Source organism: Rosa chinensis, chromosome 4, assembly GCF_002994745.2.
Source record: "Rosa chinensis cultivar Old Blush chromosome 4, RchiOBHm-V2, whole genome shotgun sequence".
In the NCBI taxonomy this organism is placed as follows: domain Eukaryota; kingdom Viridiplantae; phylum Streptophyta; class Magnoliopsida; order Rosales; family Rosaceae; genus Rosa; species Rosa chinensis.
Genome location: NC_037091.1, coordinates 52,242,934 through 52,258,783, shown reverse-complemented (window position 1 = coordinate 52,258,783; position 15,850 = coordinate 52,242,934). Strand labels below are relative to the sequence as shown.

The 15,850-nt window shown below is 36.8% G+C and overlaps 1 protein-coding gene and 1 long non-coding RNA gene across 14 annotated transcripts; both read left to right on the top strand.

Annotated features, from left to right (window-relative positions):
• Window positions 1-1,493: 1,493 nt before the first annotated feature.
• LOC112200475 lies at window positions 1,494-5,356 on the top strand. Of its 7 annotated transcripts, XR_005810189.1 has the most exons (6): window positions 1,527-1,895; window positions 2,132-2,341; window positions 4,125-4,470; window positions 4,660-4,711; window positions 4,803-4,911; window positions 5,152-5,356. It is a non-coding gene; the product is annotated as an uncharacterized LOC112200475 (long non-coding RNA). The 7 variants fall into 7 exon arrangements; XR_005810190.1 differs by lacking the exons at window positions 4,660-4,711; window positions 5,152-5,356 and adding an exon at window positions 2,572-2,656 and having other exon boundaries at window positions 1,534-1,895; window positions 4,803-5,085; XR_005810185.1 differs by lacking the exon at window positions 4,660-4,711 and having other exon boundaries at window positions 1,542-1,895.
• A 3,227-nt stretch (window positions 5,357-8,583) lies between these two features.
• Window positions 8,584-14,209, top strand: LOC112200175 (DUF21 domain-containing protein At4g14240). 7 transcript variants are annotated; one of them, XR_005809582.1, is made up of 12 exons: window positions 8,651-9,038; window positions 9,398-9,489; window positions 9,777-9,841; window positions 10,285-10,382; window positions 10,692-10,775; window positions 11,013-11,084; window positions 11,407-11,474; window positions 11,771-11,817; window positions 12,766-12,863; window positions 12,952-13,030; window positions 13,161-13,498; window positions 13,576-14,209. XR_005809582.1 is itself a non-coding variant. In XM_024341196.2 (10 exons), the coding sequence occupies exons 3-8, from the start codon at window positions 9,853-9,855 to the stop codon at window positions 11,814-11,816; spliced, it is 396 nt and encodes a 131-aa protein (XP_024196964.1). In that variant the 5' UTR covers window positions 8,652-9,038; window positions 9,398-9,489; window positions 9,777-9,852; the 3' UTR covers window position 11,817; window positions 12,766-13,498; window positions 13,576-14,209. The 7 variants fall into 7 exon arrangements, 2 of the variants coding, with proteins under 2 accessions (XP_040373872.1, XP_024196964.1); XR_005809579.1 differs by having other exon boundaries at window positions 8,652-9,038; window positions 12,766-13,030; XR_005809580.1 differs by lacking the exon at window positions 10,285-10,382 and having other exon boundaries at window positions 8,652-9,038; window positions 12,766-13,030.
• The last annotated feature ends 1,641 nt before the right edge of the window (window positions 14,210-15,850 follow it).

Genomic DNA, 15,850 nt, shown 5'->3' with positions numbered 1-15,850 from the left:
ATTTTTATTTTTGTTCTTTTTAGGTAGAGGAACTATTTGATAACCTGGCTGCGCTAACAGGAGCTATGTGCCGAGCAGGAACTAGTGACAGATGCGAGTACTGAAGGCTCCATTTGAGTGGAGAGAGTTCGGAGGCCGCCGGCAACGTCATGGTGAGCGTGTGCTTATTTAAGGGTTGCAATTGGGACGATGACCTAGTCATAAACGGCGAGCCGTACGTCATTGGAGGCTTCCAGCTTTGTAGAAGAACTGATACAGGTTGCAAATTCATTGGAGTTGGTTTTGGTGCCCGAGAGCGCGCTTGGTTCAGGTTTGGAACAGGTTCCAGTATTGGCTCCGTCAAGCCTTCAAGGTGTTGATGCCGGGGAAAAAACAAAAGGTGATGGAAGAGTCAATGCATAATTGACCTGGATCCTTTGGCGGATTGTTGTCCTTTTGGGTATCCTTGACTTTCAACCTCAACCGTAGATTACATAATAATCCAAAGGCCAGTAAAACTCCACATCAGCAAAACAGACATTAAATGCATATAACTTAGAATTCTACTGTTAACAAAACGTATCCTCCTTTCTTTCCCCACCATCTTCCTCGGGCTTGCAAGCTCCACATTCAGTTTTCAACCCATACCCTGGTACAGCGAATCGAATACCCAGAGAAAAAACCATCATTCAACCCATTTGATTTAGCTCTAACAGCACCGACATGAGAATATATGCCGAAGACTAATTCTCAGTACTAAAACCCCATGAGAGTATTCGAAGACTAATTTCTCCCTTCATTAAGGATTGAAATCCCACCTTTTCTATCACCAGTGATCACTCCTCAAATAAGGACTGAAATCCCATCAAATAAGGACCGAACCCACCTTTTCTATTACCAGTGAAACCCATTTGCAGCAAAATTACAATTTATAGACAAAATCGCACGGCCTTAATTCTCTTACAGGATTAGACAATCACCCACTTGATAGATGTCTCTTTTATCAATTGTTTATGAAAATTGCAAAGCATAGAATATGAAAGTACTGAGAATTGTTTTGGCAATTTTATTCATGCCCATCACCATAGAAATTGCTCTGTTTTTCATTCTATGGTTTGTTATTTGCTGATGACTCAATGCTGCAAGTTGAGAATCACCACATGCTGCCCACCAATTTGTACTTCTTGATTGTATCAATCATGTTCTTGCTGACGCCGGTGAATGGATCTGGTCGTTCTCTTCCGCCACCCACTGTGTGCCGATCTCAGATCGTGAAAGAGAGAATGAGAAGAGGCCGCCAGAAGAGATGGAAGGTCATAGGCGGTCCTGCGGTATCGTCGTTTTTTAGTGTTAACATCAAATTTGGAAGGAAGTTAAACGGCGTTAGGTTGTAAAAAGCATTATTTGAATATTTAATAGTCAATTGCACCATTAGATTTTTCATCAATGGCTGAGAATGTAAGCCAAGGAAGCCAAGGAGGGGATCTGAATCCAATCAACCTTGTATACTGCTGCAATGAACCAACCGAAATGTAGACCAAAGGGGGCCCAGTGACGTGGACAGATTACGTCCTCAGGAATTGGTTACTTTGTGTTGACCGTGAACTGACCGTTAACTGTAAATGTTTTGCCGTCATGGTGAAACAAGCGGGGGCTAATGGTATTTTGGCATCTGGGATGAGGTTTACAGCTGGGTTGGGCATCCTCTTCATCAAAACCATGAAAACTTGTCTGGTTTGGGCGGGCGTTTGGCAGCTCCTCCCCTGGGCTTCAGACGGGGTCAGAAGTGAATTACGAGTCAGACCAATATGCGAATCGAGCGACCTCCCCTTCCCCTTGCATGCAATGATGTGGTGAACCTCCTCTCGATCATTCTAATTCAGTGCTCTCCAGAGAGCAATTTCGTCGATAAACGGGTTCGTCCCCACATTCTCTAAATTCCTTTCCTTTCCTTTTGGATGATTGTATTGATTCATCTGGAATTTGTTAGTATTGATTTCGAATGTTGTATTCTTGGGATGGCGATTACGAATACGATTTCGGAGCTAATAAACTCAAATCGAAGTTTTTTTTTATTCTTCTGTGGTTTAACATCAATAGGTAGCAGTAACTCAAAATGTTGTCTTAGTCTTTATACTATCTCATTTGCTAGGATGGTCCGGAATCCCCAAAATCTCCAATAGCAAAGTCTCCATCCCAGAACTCTCTTCGTAATGCTAGTCTTGTTGCCAGAAGGAAAATGTTTGTTGTGTCCCAGGTTGGAAGGTCCAGTTTCCAGAAGCTTTTGGAGCCAAATTAAGCCCCCACTCAGAGATCTGCAATTACTCCTTATAGAATTATTCTTGGTAATATAAAAGACAAGGTATGTTTATTTTCTTTGAATATGTCAAGCAAGTTGTTAGATAGCTAAGATTGATTGATTTATATTTTTGTGATACTGGTTTGGGATGATACCACACCACCTTTTTTCTGGAACAGCTTGTTTGTGAAGCATCCCTATGGTTATTCACTTTTATTTTCTTTGCTCCTCAGATATGTTTCCAAATGATACCAAACTTACTAAGAATGCTTTTCCTCTTTAAATTGAGACAGTTCTTGGAGACTCCTCCCTGTTCATTGCTTACATCAGATTTGTATTATCACTTTTCCAGCCAAGAAAATTGGTATCAGAGCCCAGGTAGTGATCTAATTAGGTAGTGTCTAAGAGTGTTATAATATAGTCTAGTGGCCATTGTAGCTTTTGTGCTTGGGTAATAAATTTAACTTTCTTGAGGGTCTGTTACTAGATTCATGATTTCAGTTTGATTCAGTTAATTTATATCATTGTGGATCTTCTGTTCAGTGTTGCATAAAGACACCATATTGGCTTTTGAAATCTCTAGTTATATCTCAGCATAATTTTTGGTTATTATTTTGATTCATCCTTCAATATTGATTTCAGCTGAGCTGTGTTTTCTTTAAAATTGGACATTCCAAGACTTTCTCCAAACAAGTTTCGTCCAAAACAAAATAAGTTTGAACTCCTAGCTCCTTCGGTCCTTCCCAAAGAAAAATCAGTTATCTGGAATTTTGCAAAAACTGCCCTGCAGCATAGCCCTCTTCGGTATATTTTTTTCTCAACTTATTGGCTTCCAAATATACTGAAATTTTGATATGTTTCTTTTCTGTTAGTTAACAAAGGATCTGGAAAGTTTCGTCTTATTTCGATGTGTAGTGAATTTTCGGTGATTTTTCCAAATTTCGTCTGCATTTGGAAAAGTTCCAGCACTCTAAATGTCTCCTTTGATTTTCTGTTGGGATTTGAACTTCCACTTGAATTATTTAACCTCTGGTTTTTGTGTATAGTCCCAATGCTCATTTTGAAACTGATTTCTTGTCATTTGGACTTACAATGAATTTTTTTGGTGAATTTTCTAAGTTGACTTTGCTGCTGCAATATTTTTCTAAACCCTGACAGTTAAGTCTATCTGCATCCATCTTTACTTCTCGAACTCCGATTTGCTTGAAAATTTAGTACGTCTTTCTTTAACATGGTTACTTTTAGTCTGGAAAGTTTCAAGTTCATTGCTGCAGAAATGAAGTTTTAGTAAATCTTCAAAGTTAAGTTGTTCATGCCTTAACTCTCCAGCCCACTTATGTCTCCCTTTCGTTATGACTCTATTGAATCAGCTTTCAGTTCTTCATCTACAGTTTTCAAGTTCAGATAATGTATTTAGTTGCTTGATTAACATATAGTTTCATTTGGTTTAATGTTACTTACGTTTCTTTCTTCAAATCAAAGTCCATCCCGAAGTACTTCATACTTTTAGGCTAAGATTGTATCGTTCTTGGTCTTATTCACATTTTCTCTTACTTGAGAACCCCTTAAGTCATACCCCGGGTTTGGGGTTTGGGGTTTGGGGTGTGACATGTGTATGTTCTGTGGGTACAGCTTATGAAGACACAAAGACGATTGGAGCTTCTTCTAGAGGGTCTTCCTTGCAATTTTAATCTATCGGAGTATTATGACACATTAGATGAACTTATAGAACCACTGATGACATGCCATGACTCTCTCTGTGCAGACACAAATGTGCCGCATCTGCATGCATAGAGACTTCTTGTGTAATGTTGAATGCAAGTTGACAACCATCATTTTTTTGCAGCAATCATGTGGATCAGGGATCCTAGCTGATGGTGGGCTTGATGGTTTGATCCGAAGAGTTGCTACCTTTGGGATGGTATTAATGAAAGCTCGACTTGCGTCAGGTGTGCTTTTATTTTATTGTAGAAGCTAGACGTTGCTACCCCAGGCTGAGCTTGGCTTCCTCAACATAGGAAGCTGCCCCTCAAGAAGAAAGAGCTCTACTGGAATTGGACATCTTCGGCAGTTCCATGGGTGTTTGCATGGACTCAAACCAGATTTGTCTTCCAGCTCTGCTTGGAGTTAAACCCCTTGTTGATCTTTTTGTGAGAGCATCAAACACACCAGCCATAAAGGTGTATGAGAAGGTGATATATCTTCAACTTACTTTTGATATCTACTTCCAGATTTTCACTTATATAACAAAGAAAACAAACGTGTGAAATCTGCTGCCATGAGTTCCCTTTTATGAACTGAATCTTAGCACATGTACTGAAATATTTATTTAGTACTTCCTAGATGGAATAGACGCTTAAACCACCTTTTGACACTTGCAGAATCCCATATTGAATCTCTCATTCTTGCCAAGATTATAGGAGCTATGCAGACGTAGTTCCTAGTTCCAATCTCAGCCTTATGCTTTATGTTCTTTTTTTACCAAGCTTTGTGGTTGTGACTAGGGAAAATGTTTTGTTGGCAGGCCATCCCTTGGATGAGAAATTATAATGGTGTATAGGTGCTATATTTTTACATTTAGACTCATGAAGATCTATCAGTGATTGTCATCCCTTCCAAAGGTTTCTTTTAGGGTATGTTTCTGTGGAATCTAACAAAAGAACAGAATTGTTTTCAACACTCAAGTTCAACAATGTGATGCTTAGAAGCACAAAATTGGTTCATAGTTCAAGTGGAGACTTGGAATGATTTATTGGGAAATTCTTTACATTCTTAGAAAGGCTTTTATTTCGAGCAGTAAAACATTACAAAATTGTCATGACGTAATTTGGTCGGAATTTGCTTTCTCACAATTTGCTTTTGGATTGGAGCAGTTTATACATCAGATGCATCCCAACATGGATTGATTCCAATTCCTTCATGACACTACATTTTCCTCTTCTGAAGTTCTGATGTATATCAAAGGCAGAGCAACAATAAGAGATCTCAAGTACCTGCAACAAAAGCAAAAGAAATTATTGTATCAATTCCAGTACACGAATGCTTCAACTAATAACTAAACCACAATTTATCATTTCATCTATATTATTAGTTTATTGCAAAAATATTAAATGAACTCGGTGCACATAAACATCTAGGGACAGGTGAGTTCACAAACCATAAAAGGAAAGATAACCCAAGCTCTTGGAAGGTATAATTTTGTAATACACCTAATAAACAAGTTAGACCACATTACTGGGTACATAAGGATTTTGTGCGATTCAAAAATTCGTAACTGGAAATCGATAAATTTGAGATTACCCATATATTTATAGCGTATTAATAGGTATTCTGTAAAAAAGTTAACCTGATCCGTCATTTCAACATCAGACAAAGCAGTCAACTCTTTATGTACTTATACTTCCCTAAGGGGAGTTATACCAAGAGGAGATAAACTTCTAGAAATTTTTTTAATTAGTTTATATAGGGCATACCCATGAGAGCGTGAGAGCTGACATATTGAAAAAATAAGTTGCGAATGACAGGTTATGAGCATATTAGTTTTATGTGGTATTTAGGGTTTAGAGTTGACCTATTAGATCGAGACCCAAATGACGACAAAAATAGCTGAAATTTTGACCATAACCATATTTTCTTATCATGATAACATCCAACAGCTGATTTTGATAAATTATATTTCATCCACCAAGTTGCTCTTGGAAGATATAATTTTGTAATACACCAAATAGTTAGATCACATTACTAGACATATAAGGATTTGTGCGATCTAAAAATTCGTAACTGGGAATCGGTAAATTTGAAATTACCCATCTATTTACAGCGTATTAATAGATACTCTGTAAAAAAATTAACTAGATCCGTCATCATTTCGACATCAGACAAAGCGGTCAACTGTTTATATATTTATACTTCCCTAAGGGGAGCTATACCAGGAGGAGATAAACTTCTACAAATTTTTACATTAGTTTGTATAGGCCATACCCACGAGAGTGTGAGAGCTGACATATTGAAAAAATAAATTGCGAAGGACAAGTTATTAGCGTATTAGTTTTAAGTGATATTTAGGGTTTAGAGTTGACCTAGTAGATCGAGACCCAAACGATGACGAAAATAGCTGAAATTTTGACCATAACCATATTTTCTTATCATGATAACATCCAATGGCCGATTTTGATAAATCATATTTCCTCCTCCAAGTTGCTCTTGGAAGGTATAATTTTCTAATACACTAAATAAACAAGTTAGACCACATTACTAGGCATCTAAGGATTTTTTGTGTGGTCTAAAAATTCATAACTGAAAATCGGTAAATTTGAGATTACTCATCTATTTATAGCGTATTAATAGGTACTCTGTAAAAAAAAATTAACAAGATCCGCCGTCATTTCGACATCAGACAAGGCGGTCAACTCTTTATATACTTATACTTCCTTAAGGGGAGATATACCAGGAGGAGATAAACTTCTACAAATTTTTATATTAGTTTATATAGGCCATAGCCACAAGAGTGTGAGAGCTGACATATTGAAAAAATAAATTGCGAATGACAGGTTATGAGCATATTAGTTTTATGTGATATTTAGGGTTTAGAGTTGATCTAGTAGATCGAGACCCAAATAACAACGAAAATAGCTGAAATTTTGACCATATCCATATTTTCTTATCATGATAACATCTAGCGGCCGATTTTGATAAATTATATTTCTTCCACCAAGTTGCTCTTGGAAGGTATAATTTTGTAATACACCAAATAAATAAGTTGAACCACATTACTAGGCGTATAAAGATTCTGTGCGATCTAAAAATTCGTAACAAGAAATTGATAAATTTGAGATTACCCATCTATTTATAGCGTATTAATAGGTACTCTATACAAAAAATAACCAGATCTGCCGTTATTTCGACATCAAACAAGACGGTTAACTCTTTATGTACTTATACTTCCCTAAGGGGAGCTATACCAGGAGGAGATAAACTTCTACAAATTTTTACATTAGTTTATATAGGCCATACCCACGAGAGTGTGAGAGCTGACATATCGAAAAAATAAATTGCCAAGGATAGGTTATTAGCATATTAGTTTTATGTGGTATTTAAGGTTTAGAGTTGACCCAATAGATCAAGACCCAAACGACGATGAAAATAGCTGAAATTTTGATCATAACCATATCTTCTTATCACGATAACATCCAACGGTCGATTTTGATAAATTATTTTTCCTCCACCATGTTGCTCATGGAAGGTATAATCTTGTAAAAATTTAAAAATATTTATATATTAGATTGCTTAAAAGGTTTGAGATTTATTATGTAATCTCGATAATTATATTAGATGTTTAATTTTTTTTTTCCCAGATTAACCTTTCATCGCGTTGTCGCTTTTGAAAGTCCACATATTCTTATATGTAATGAACAAGTTATACAATCTTACTTTCTAAAAACGAAACCAGAATTGATAATTTTCTCTTATAAGGTGTATACACCAAGTAGTTACATACGTCATGTGAAATTATTGGCATGGTTGTTGGTGGATACAACATTAGTCAACCTAATAGTTATAAAAATAACTTTGGTTTGACTAAGTGGATCGAAGTCAAAACATCGACAAATTTGGCTGATTTTCTTACAAAAAGCATAATATATTGCACTCATCTATTCCAGCAGTCGGGTTCTCTATATCCATATGTCTCGATGGGGTCCCTTTGAGGAACCTAATATATATAGATATATTTTTTTTATAAATTTAATTATGGTTGACCAAGTGGATCGAAGTCGATACTATGATTAAATTGGCTAAATTTTTTGTATCACATCCATAAAACAATGTAATACACTCATCTAATGATCAGCTTCTCCAATTTAAGCTTTCATCGCTTAGTCACTTTTGAGAGTCCACATATTCTTATATGTAATGAACATGTTATGTAACACTAGTAGACACATTGATATTACTTTCTAATAACCAAATTGATAAATTATATTTTTAATCTTTTAGATGTATCGACCGCGTAGTTACACATGTTGTTTGAAATTATTGCCATGATTGTTGGCGAATACGGCATCGGTCAACCTAATAGTTACAAAATTAACACTTCGGTTATATACTTAATAATAAGTCTCGACGAGGTTATCCTTAGAGTAATATTATTATAGTACTGTTATAAAATTATGGCAGACTAAATTGATCGAAGTCGATCTAAAAACAAAATTAACTGAATTTTCTACATAAACAAAATTACTGACTGGAAACCAATGTACAATCAAAATCACATGTAGTGACAATCATAAGTCTTAGAGTATGCTAGTGTTTAAAAAAAAAAAATGCTTAAAAAATTACTTGCTTATAAGAACGAATTGGACAAGGCATTCAATTTTAACATTTCAACATCCCGCGTTCGGCAGCTTGTGCAATATCACTTCCCCCCAACTCATTTCATTTCTCTTCCCATCACCGCAGTCCTGTCGCGTTCCTTCAACCTCCACTTGCACAATCGCCACGGTCTTCAAAACCTGCGCCTCTCTCTCGGAGCTCAGATCCATAGTCTGAGCAAAGCAAATTCGCTCAGCACCAATGGGCAATCCTTCTCTCCATTTCAATTTGTAGGTAACGGGTAAAACCCAAATTGGGGTCTCTTTCTGAGTTTTGTTTTGGGGTTTCTTTTAGATCTGAGGATGAACACGCACCAAGTTTTGAAGACGCTAGCCCAGCACCTGTAATTGACGGTGGTGGAGGAGTCAGAGTCATCAGGACGCAGAGCAAGGTCCAGAGGCAAATTTTGTCGTTGAAATTTTGTTTGTTTTATTAACTCTAGTCTTCGTGATTAATAGAACCAGAAGGATTATTCCTTTAATTTTTAAGCAAATCTAGTTGATGCTGATTTGCCTTACAAGATTTGCTTAGCTTGGAATGTGGTTTGAGGTTATTGGTGCAGCCAGACGTTGGTGTATGGTCTTGATGTGCTGTTGGCTTTTTTGCTAAATATAGTTTACATTATGATTTGACCGAAAGTCTTGATTGTTAGTTTGTGTCTAGATTCTAGAATTGTAGAGGTTGTTTGTATTCGGAATTTTGAGAATTGCATATCATTGACTGTCTTGAAATGTTCTCTTCTGCCTGTAGTGATTACGGGGCGAAAGGTTTGATCGATTTTGAGCCCTTGATCTTACTTTGAAGAAGAAGAAGAATCACGCAGACACTGAGAAAGTTTTGAGGTTAGTCACATTCCAAATTTGAGGCATGCATATATATATATATTTATATTCCTTTGCTGCCTTTTGTGGATGCATATCATCTTCTTCAAAACCAAGCATCAATTCATTATGAATTGGATCCTTCTGCTGTAAATTCAGGATCTTTAAATACCTGTTTCAGATTTTGAAATTGCTTGAGAATGCAAGACTGGACCTGTCTATGGTTTCTTAAGAGTATATCTAGGTGGGTTGTTAGCTTCTAATATATGAAATTACGTGTGCTCATAGGTGACTGGTTGTGACTGCAGGTGCTAAATAAGATAACTGCTACTTCACCAAATCTCCCTGCTGTTTCTTCACTACGGCTTCTAAGGTTGCTTTGGAATGTTAACCTTTCTTGGTGTTTTGATTGGTATTCCTTTTTCACCAAATTTGCTTATTCTGTCTGTGAAAATGGTTTGATCTCAAATTGGGTTTTTGTGGTTTGCACTTTTGCAGTGATATTGATACTAAGGTTTGTAATTTCTTGTGGAAAGTTACAAACCGATGTTTAGTTTTTTACTTTGGAATCAGTTTGAATTTTTTCTCACCTAGAAAATTGAAGATCATGTACCTTACTTTTATCTCAAAACTTTTTTTTCCTCTTTTATGTTCTGTATTTTGAAACAATTGCTATGTCTGTTAGAAAGGTTATTTTGAAACATTCCCAGATTATTTTCAGAAAGGTATGTTGCCTACTTGATTTATCATAAGCTCACTGAGATGCAATGGGATATTGTGATTGCGATTGACTTGTGACTTGCCATTCTGGGTTAGATTATTCCACAAGCTATATGCTCAAGATATGGGCTTTCTGTTGGCTTGTTCACATTCTGATGATCATCTGCTATCCAATCACCTACCCAATTGGAAAAGTAATGCTCATAGCCTTCCACTAGATCTCAGTTTCTGCTTTATTAATTGATTTTGGTTATTGGACATTTAAGTATTGCACCTAGTCACCTACACTCAAATTACTTGTTACAAGGCAATGATCTTTTTTTTCTTTTTCATTCTATATCCGGTGATAATTCTGTATTTGCACTCATAATTATGTTTCTTTATCACTAAAATCAGAGTAAGCTATTGTACCCAAAAAAAAAAAAAAATAGAGTAAGCAGTGTATTCATCTAGGCTCTAGGGTTTCAGATTATAATACTATTTCTTTAAATTCATGGTTTCAGGTTCTTGATCTTGTACTTGGACATGGAGATGATTTGTTCAGGCGAGCACAGTTGAAAGCCCTCGCCTCTATTCACAACCTTGAGGTGAACAATTTAAATTGACAGTTTGGATGGCATGCCACCACTTGCAATTTCTCATATTTTGTTCATATTTCTAATTTCTTTTGGTGAAGAAAAATGTTTATGTAAATAGTCTACTACTAGTTGTTTGGGTTGCATGTGACTTCTGATTAGTGAGTGGCTACTGAAAATGCCGGAACAGTTATGCTGGTTCTCATGGTTTCCTATTCTTCCTTGACATATTATTTCTGTCCATTGTAGGCTGGAAGGGGAGGTGAACTAACACATGATAAGACAACGATTATCAGTGGAGCGCTAGATTTAACTGAAAAGGTGCCTAATGATTTCAAACAAGTGTTCTGTACTTGAGTGATTATAAATTCTTTATTGCATCTTCCATATTTATATTGGGTTGTTCATGCCAGTGGTCCTTAGTATTATACTATCAACCTTTTGGTTCCTTTCATGATCAAGTGCATTCACGGTGTACTTTGTTTGTTTCTGATATTGCTTTGAATATATTTTAATGCTAGTTTCCGAGGTACTTTAATTTTACTTACATGTTTCAGTTATCTTCATGCAATTTTAAGCATTGAAATAATCTCTCTTTAATCTGTGAAGTGTTCCTAATAATAAAGCATCTTTCAATTTACAGACTGCCAAGGAGGCTATGACACCTATTGAATCAAGATTGTGCTTGGATGTTGATTCAAAGTTAGACTGGTACGTCTTTCGCTGGCCTTGTTTGGTTTTAATATATGCTGGAAGTGATCTAGTTTTCTTCCTTCCACTAATAAGGACATTTCTTGATCCTTATTTTTTGCTATATCTGCTGTTTATTGAGCAGAGTATAGTAGAAAGTTAAGAAATGAGAAGGAATTGTTATGTTCATATGGTAGCAGTTTAGATGGGTCTTTCTCTTCTGCTATATAGGGAAAAGACTTTATAGAGTGGTATAAATGCATACGTCTTCTTTCTCATCAGGGCTTACACATTAAAATAATTTTTTTCTAATGCAGGGAAGCAATTGGGAAAATTCTTGCACGTGTTAGAATGTGTTGCTGAGGTCAGTTTGCTTTGAACTGGGATTCATTTAATATGGGAGAATATTACTTCTTGTAATTACAATTGTTGCTGTTGTGCTAGCATAGATGCAAATTTCTCAAATTCTAAGCTTGCTCCAATCTGAATTATATATGTAGACAATATCATGCTGTTGTCTTAAATGCCTTTCTCATCAAATAATTTAATTGACTTCATAGGAAAGCATGTTAAAATGCAATTAGAAACTCATTTGTTCAGACGACCATACATGTTATTTAGGGGGTTAAGGTCAACATGTCTTTTAGCGTTATACTTTTTGATCTGGAAATCAAGTTGTTAGTTCTTAATTCTTTCAATTGCTTCCAGCAATGCACTTCTGTATTTCATCATGCACTTCTGAACAGTAAGGAATGTGATTATGGAAACTGCTCTTCTATACTCTCCCTTCTCAGGAATATAGATCAGAGAAGCAAATGTGAGAATATGTTACTTAGTTTTTCTTTTCCCCTGAGTTTTGTACCAATTGTTGAACCAATCAAACTAATAGTAATATGGTGTGCAACAGAATTGGTATATGATAGGAAGAGAGAAGACCATTATAGTAGTGGTGATTAATTGACATAAAAATTGCTAAGCAGTGTCCAATTAGTTAGGAGGATTGTTGGGTTGGGTGTCTCTAATTTAGGCTCTATGTGCATTTCTAATTGAAGATGTTGAGGGGCTCTAGTCTAGTTTACTGGTTCTCTGATTTTGAGTGGATGCCTAGAATTAATCACCTTGATGATCATTTGTACAATTGCTTTCCTGGTAGGACTGGTCATAAGTGAGATTTTGGCTTGGTCCTATCAGACTGAAGGACGCCTACAGTTCTTCTCTTTGTGTGATTTATGAAGGGGGAGAACTTAAAAATTAAATGTGGTTTCCTTTATCTGTCCATAGCTAAAAGCCTGGCATATTTGTAATCTTGCAGCTTGTAGGAAAGGGTGCTTTAGCTGAAGGAGACAAGATCACCTTAGAAACTGCAAAGCTGTTGAGAGAGAGTTCTCCCGCGCAGGATGCATTTACTCCGTATCTTTTCTTTGATCCATATCTACTTTTCATTTTGGTTGGGACTGGTAGTCACTAATGATCATTTACCTGTTGTAAGGGTGGACAGATATGATAAATTCTGCCCTTTCTACAAGTCTGTTTGGATGATGCGGAATATCATCCATTTCTTTAATTTAGCAAATCAGGTGAACTATTCTGTTCAAATCCTTTCTTATATGACCTACCATTATGTTTGAAGAATTCATGTCTATTTAGGTTGAAGCATTTTAGGGCAAGGAAAACAGATAATTTTGTCTTTCCCGATCTTCTTTCTAGGAACCAATATTCAATTAATCCCAGAAAGGTGCAACTTCATTAGATGTGACCCAAAGGATTTCCTTGCCATAATACCGAAAAGGTGGCCGTTGTGACACAATTTATCATTATGGAGACCCAGTGCGGATGGAGGCCAAGTCTGAACATTATAGCCTCCAAGAAACACCACTCAACCCTATCATAAGAGCCTTGGCCATGTCAACTTTATTAGATGTTTAATTAGATAAGTGAAGGTATCAATGTCCACAGGCTGTAGAGAGAGCAGCTGATATGGATGATAAAAAGATCAATTATAGTATAATTGAGCACCGTATGGGAGATCTCTTTTACCGTCTAATGTAAGTGACATCATAATGCTGAACATTTTAATATTTTATGGTAAGCACGTCTTTAATCCCTTACTGGTGATACGCAGGTCTAAAAATTTGAGGAACCTGCTGAAGGCGAACAAGCTCTTATGGCAAAATTTAAGAAGCTACATGATTACTTGACGATTTGAGGATGTAACTCGATGATTTGACTTGCACATTTTCTAGATGGTTCTAGTTGCTGTTATAAATTGCATGGTGATGACAATTGGAGTTACTGTGGAGTTACAGTGTTAGGTTTTTGTGACGCCATTTTTGCTTTGCTTATGTGGCGGTTGCTCTAGTTTGGATGTGTAGTTACAATGATTGTATTCATGTCACTCCCTTCAAGTTTTTACCCAGAATAAGAGACTAGATGTATTTTTTTTTTTTTTTTTTGGTTACAAGGACGCCCGAAGGGGCAGCACAAAGAAAGCAAGAATTAACTAGAAGCCAGGAAATTAGAGCCTACTATTCTAGTATGACCTCTACCAGCAATGTCATCGAGGAGGGTTTGAACTGCATGAGGGGGTGGTTGATCCCAAAAAATTGTTCCTCTGGAGGAGTTGGTGCTGTCCTTTGCCAAAATATCAGCTGCAAAGTTCCGTTCCTTATGAATGTGGTGGATATGACATAGCTCAAATTCTTGTATCATGTCTCTGCAATTTGCAATAAGAGTCCCAAGAGGATGACTATCAATTTTTCCAGAATTTATGAGATTTACCACAATGGCTGAATCACTTTCAACTTCCAGTCTTTAATATGGAGACCAAAGGCAAGCTTTAAACCAATAAAAAGACCCCAGGCTTCAGCCTCGACGATTTCGCCAACTCCCATACTGTGGGAGAAACCTTTAATCCAAACACCAGAGCTATTCCTAATGAGGCCCCCAGCGCCAATCACTCCTGCATAAGATCTGGACCCATCAACGTTCAATTTGAAGTTGTTTCTAGCTGGTTTCTCCCAATGAAGGGTAACAATCTGATGAGGCCTATTATCAATGCTAGGCTTGGAAGCATTGGAGATTTCAGTAGCATACTGAAAAATAATCTCTTTAGGATTATGAGGGAAGGTGAAATTAGCCTCAAAGATGCCTTTGTTCCTCCACTTCCAAATGTGCCAGCAAACAATGATGAATAATTCATTCCAGTCCATGGAGAGCCATTTGCATCCTTTCTGGAGAAGATTAGCAGCAATCCAATCATTCCAATTGAGCCAGAAAGTACCTTTCATTTTTATAGGGATAGCGATACTCTTCCAAATCTTAGAAGCATGGGTACAATCTCTGAGAAGGTGGAGCATGGTTTCAGGGATACCATGGCAAAAGTGGCAACTCTCATTTGTAGTTAGATGTCTTCTAAGTCTTTGGGAGTTGGTGAGGAGTTTTCCCTGGACCAGAATCCAAGTAAAAGTTTTGAGTTTGGGAGGGATACTAAAATTCCATATTTTCTTCCAAAAACAATCAGGAGTAAGATCAGCACCAATAGAGGACATGTAATTACTTTTAACAGTAAAAACACCATTAGAAGCATGCTTCCAGGTAAGACTATCAGGGACAGAACCAGAGAGACTAATAGGAACTTTACTGATAAAATCAATAATGTGGTTAGGGAGGCAAACCATTAGGAGCTCAAAATTCCATCCACCACTGGTGCGGAAGTCCCGAACAAAAGCATTATGGTCAATAAGATTGACATCAAAGGCCAGAGAAGAGAGGGCTCCATGTCCAGTCCAATCATCAGTCCAGAATTTAATAGAATCTCCAGTCCCCACTTTCCAAATTAAACCATCTCTGAGAATTTTAGCACCATGGAGCACACTACTCCAAGTGCTAGAGCAATTAGGATGTTGAGTATAATTCTCATCAAGAAGGGAAGCCTTTCGAAGGTACTTTTGCTTATACATTTTGCACCATAAACCACTATCACCACTGATCATCCTCCAACTAGCTTTAGCGAGCATAGCCTTATTCATCTCAGCAGATTTTGTAATACCAAGACCACCTTTGCATTCAAGATTTTTTCATTTTTGATGATTCTTATTTGCCTCTATATCTTCATCTTCGACAGAAAAATTAACAGAGTTAAACTGAGGGGAAAACCAAAAACTAAGGAATTTCACAGAACTCGACCTGCAATTCCAACAAATTGTAGCCAGCTTTGAAAACAAGTATACCGTGGGTATCAAATTGATGTTTAGGAAATCAGTTGATTTTTGGGTATGGGTTGTTGGATGAGCCATTTGTGAAATTAGCTCAAAATAAAAGAAAAATGCCCTCGTCAGGGCAATCTGAAAAGTAAATGCCCAAGTTGTGCTATTTGAGAGTAGGCAGAGCACTCTTAG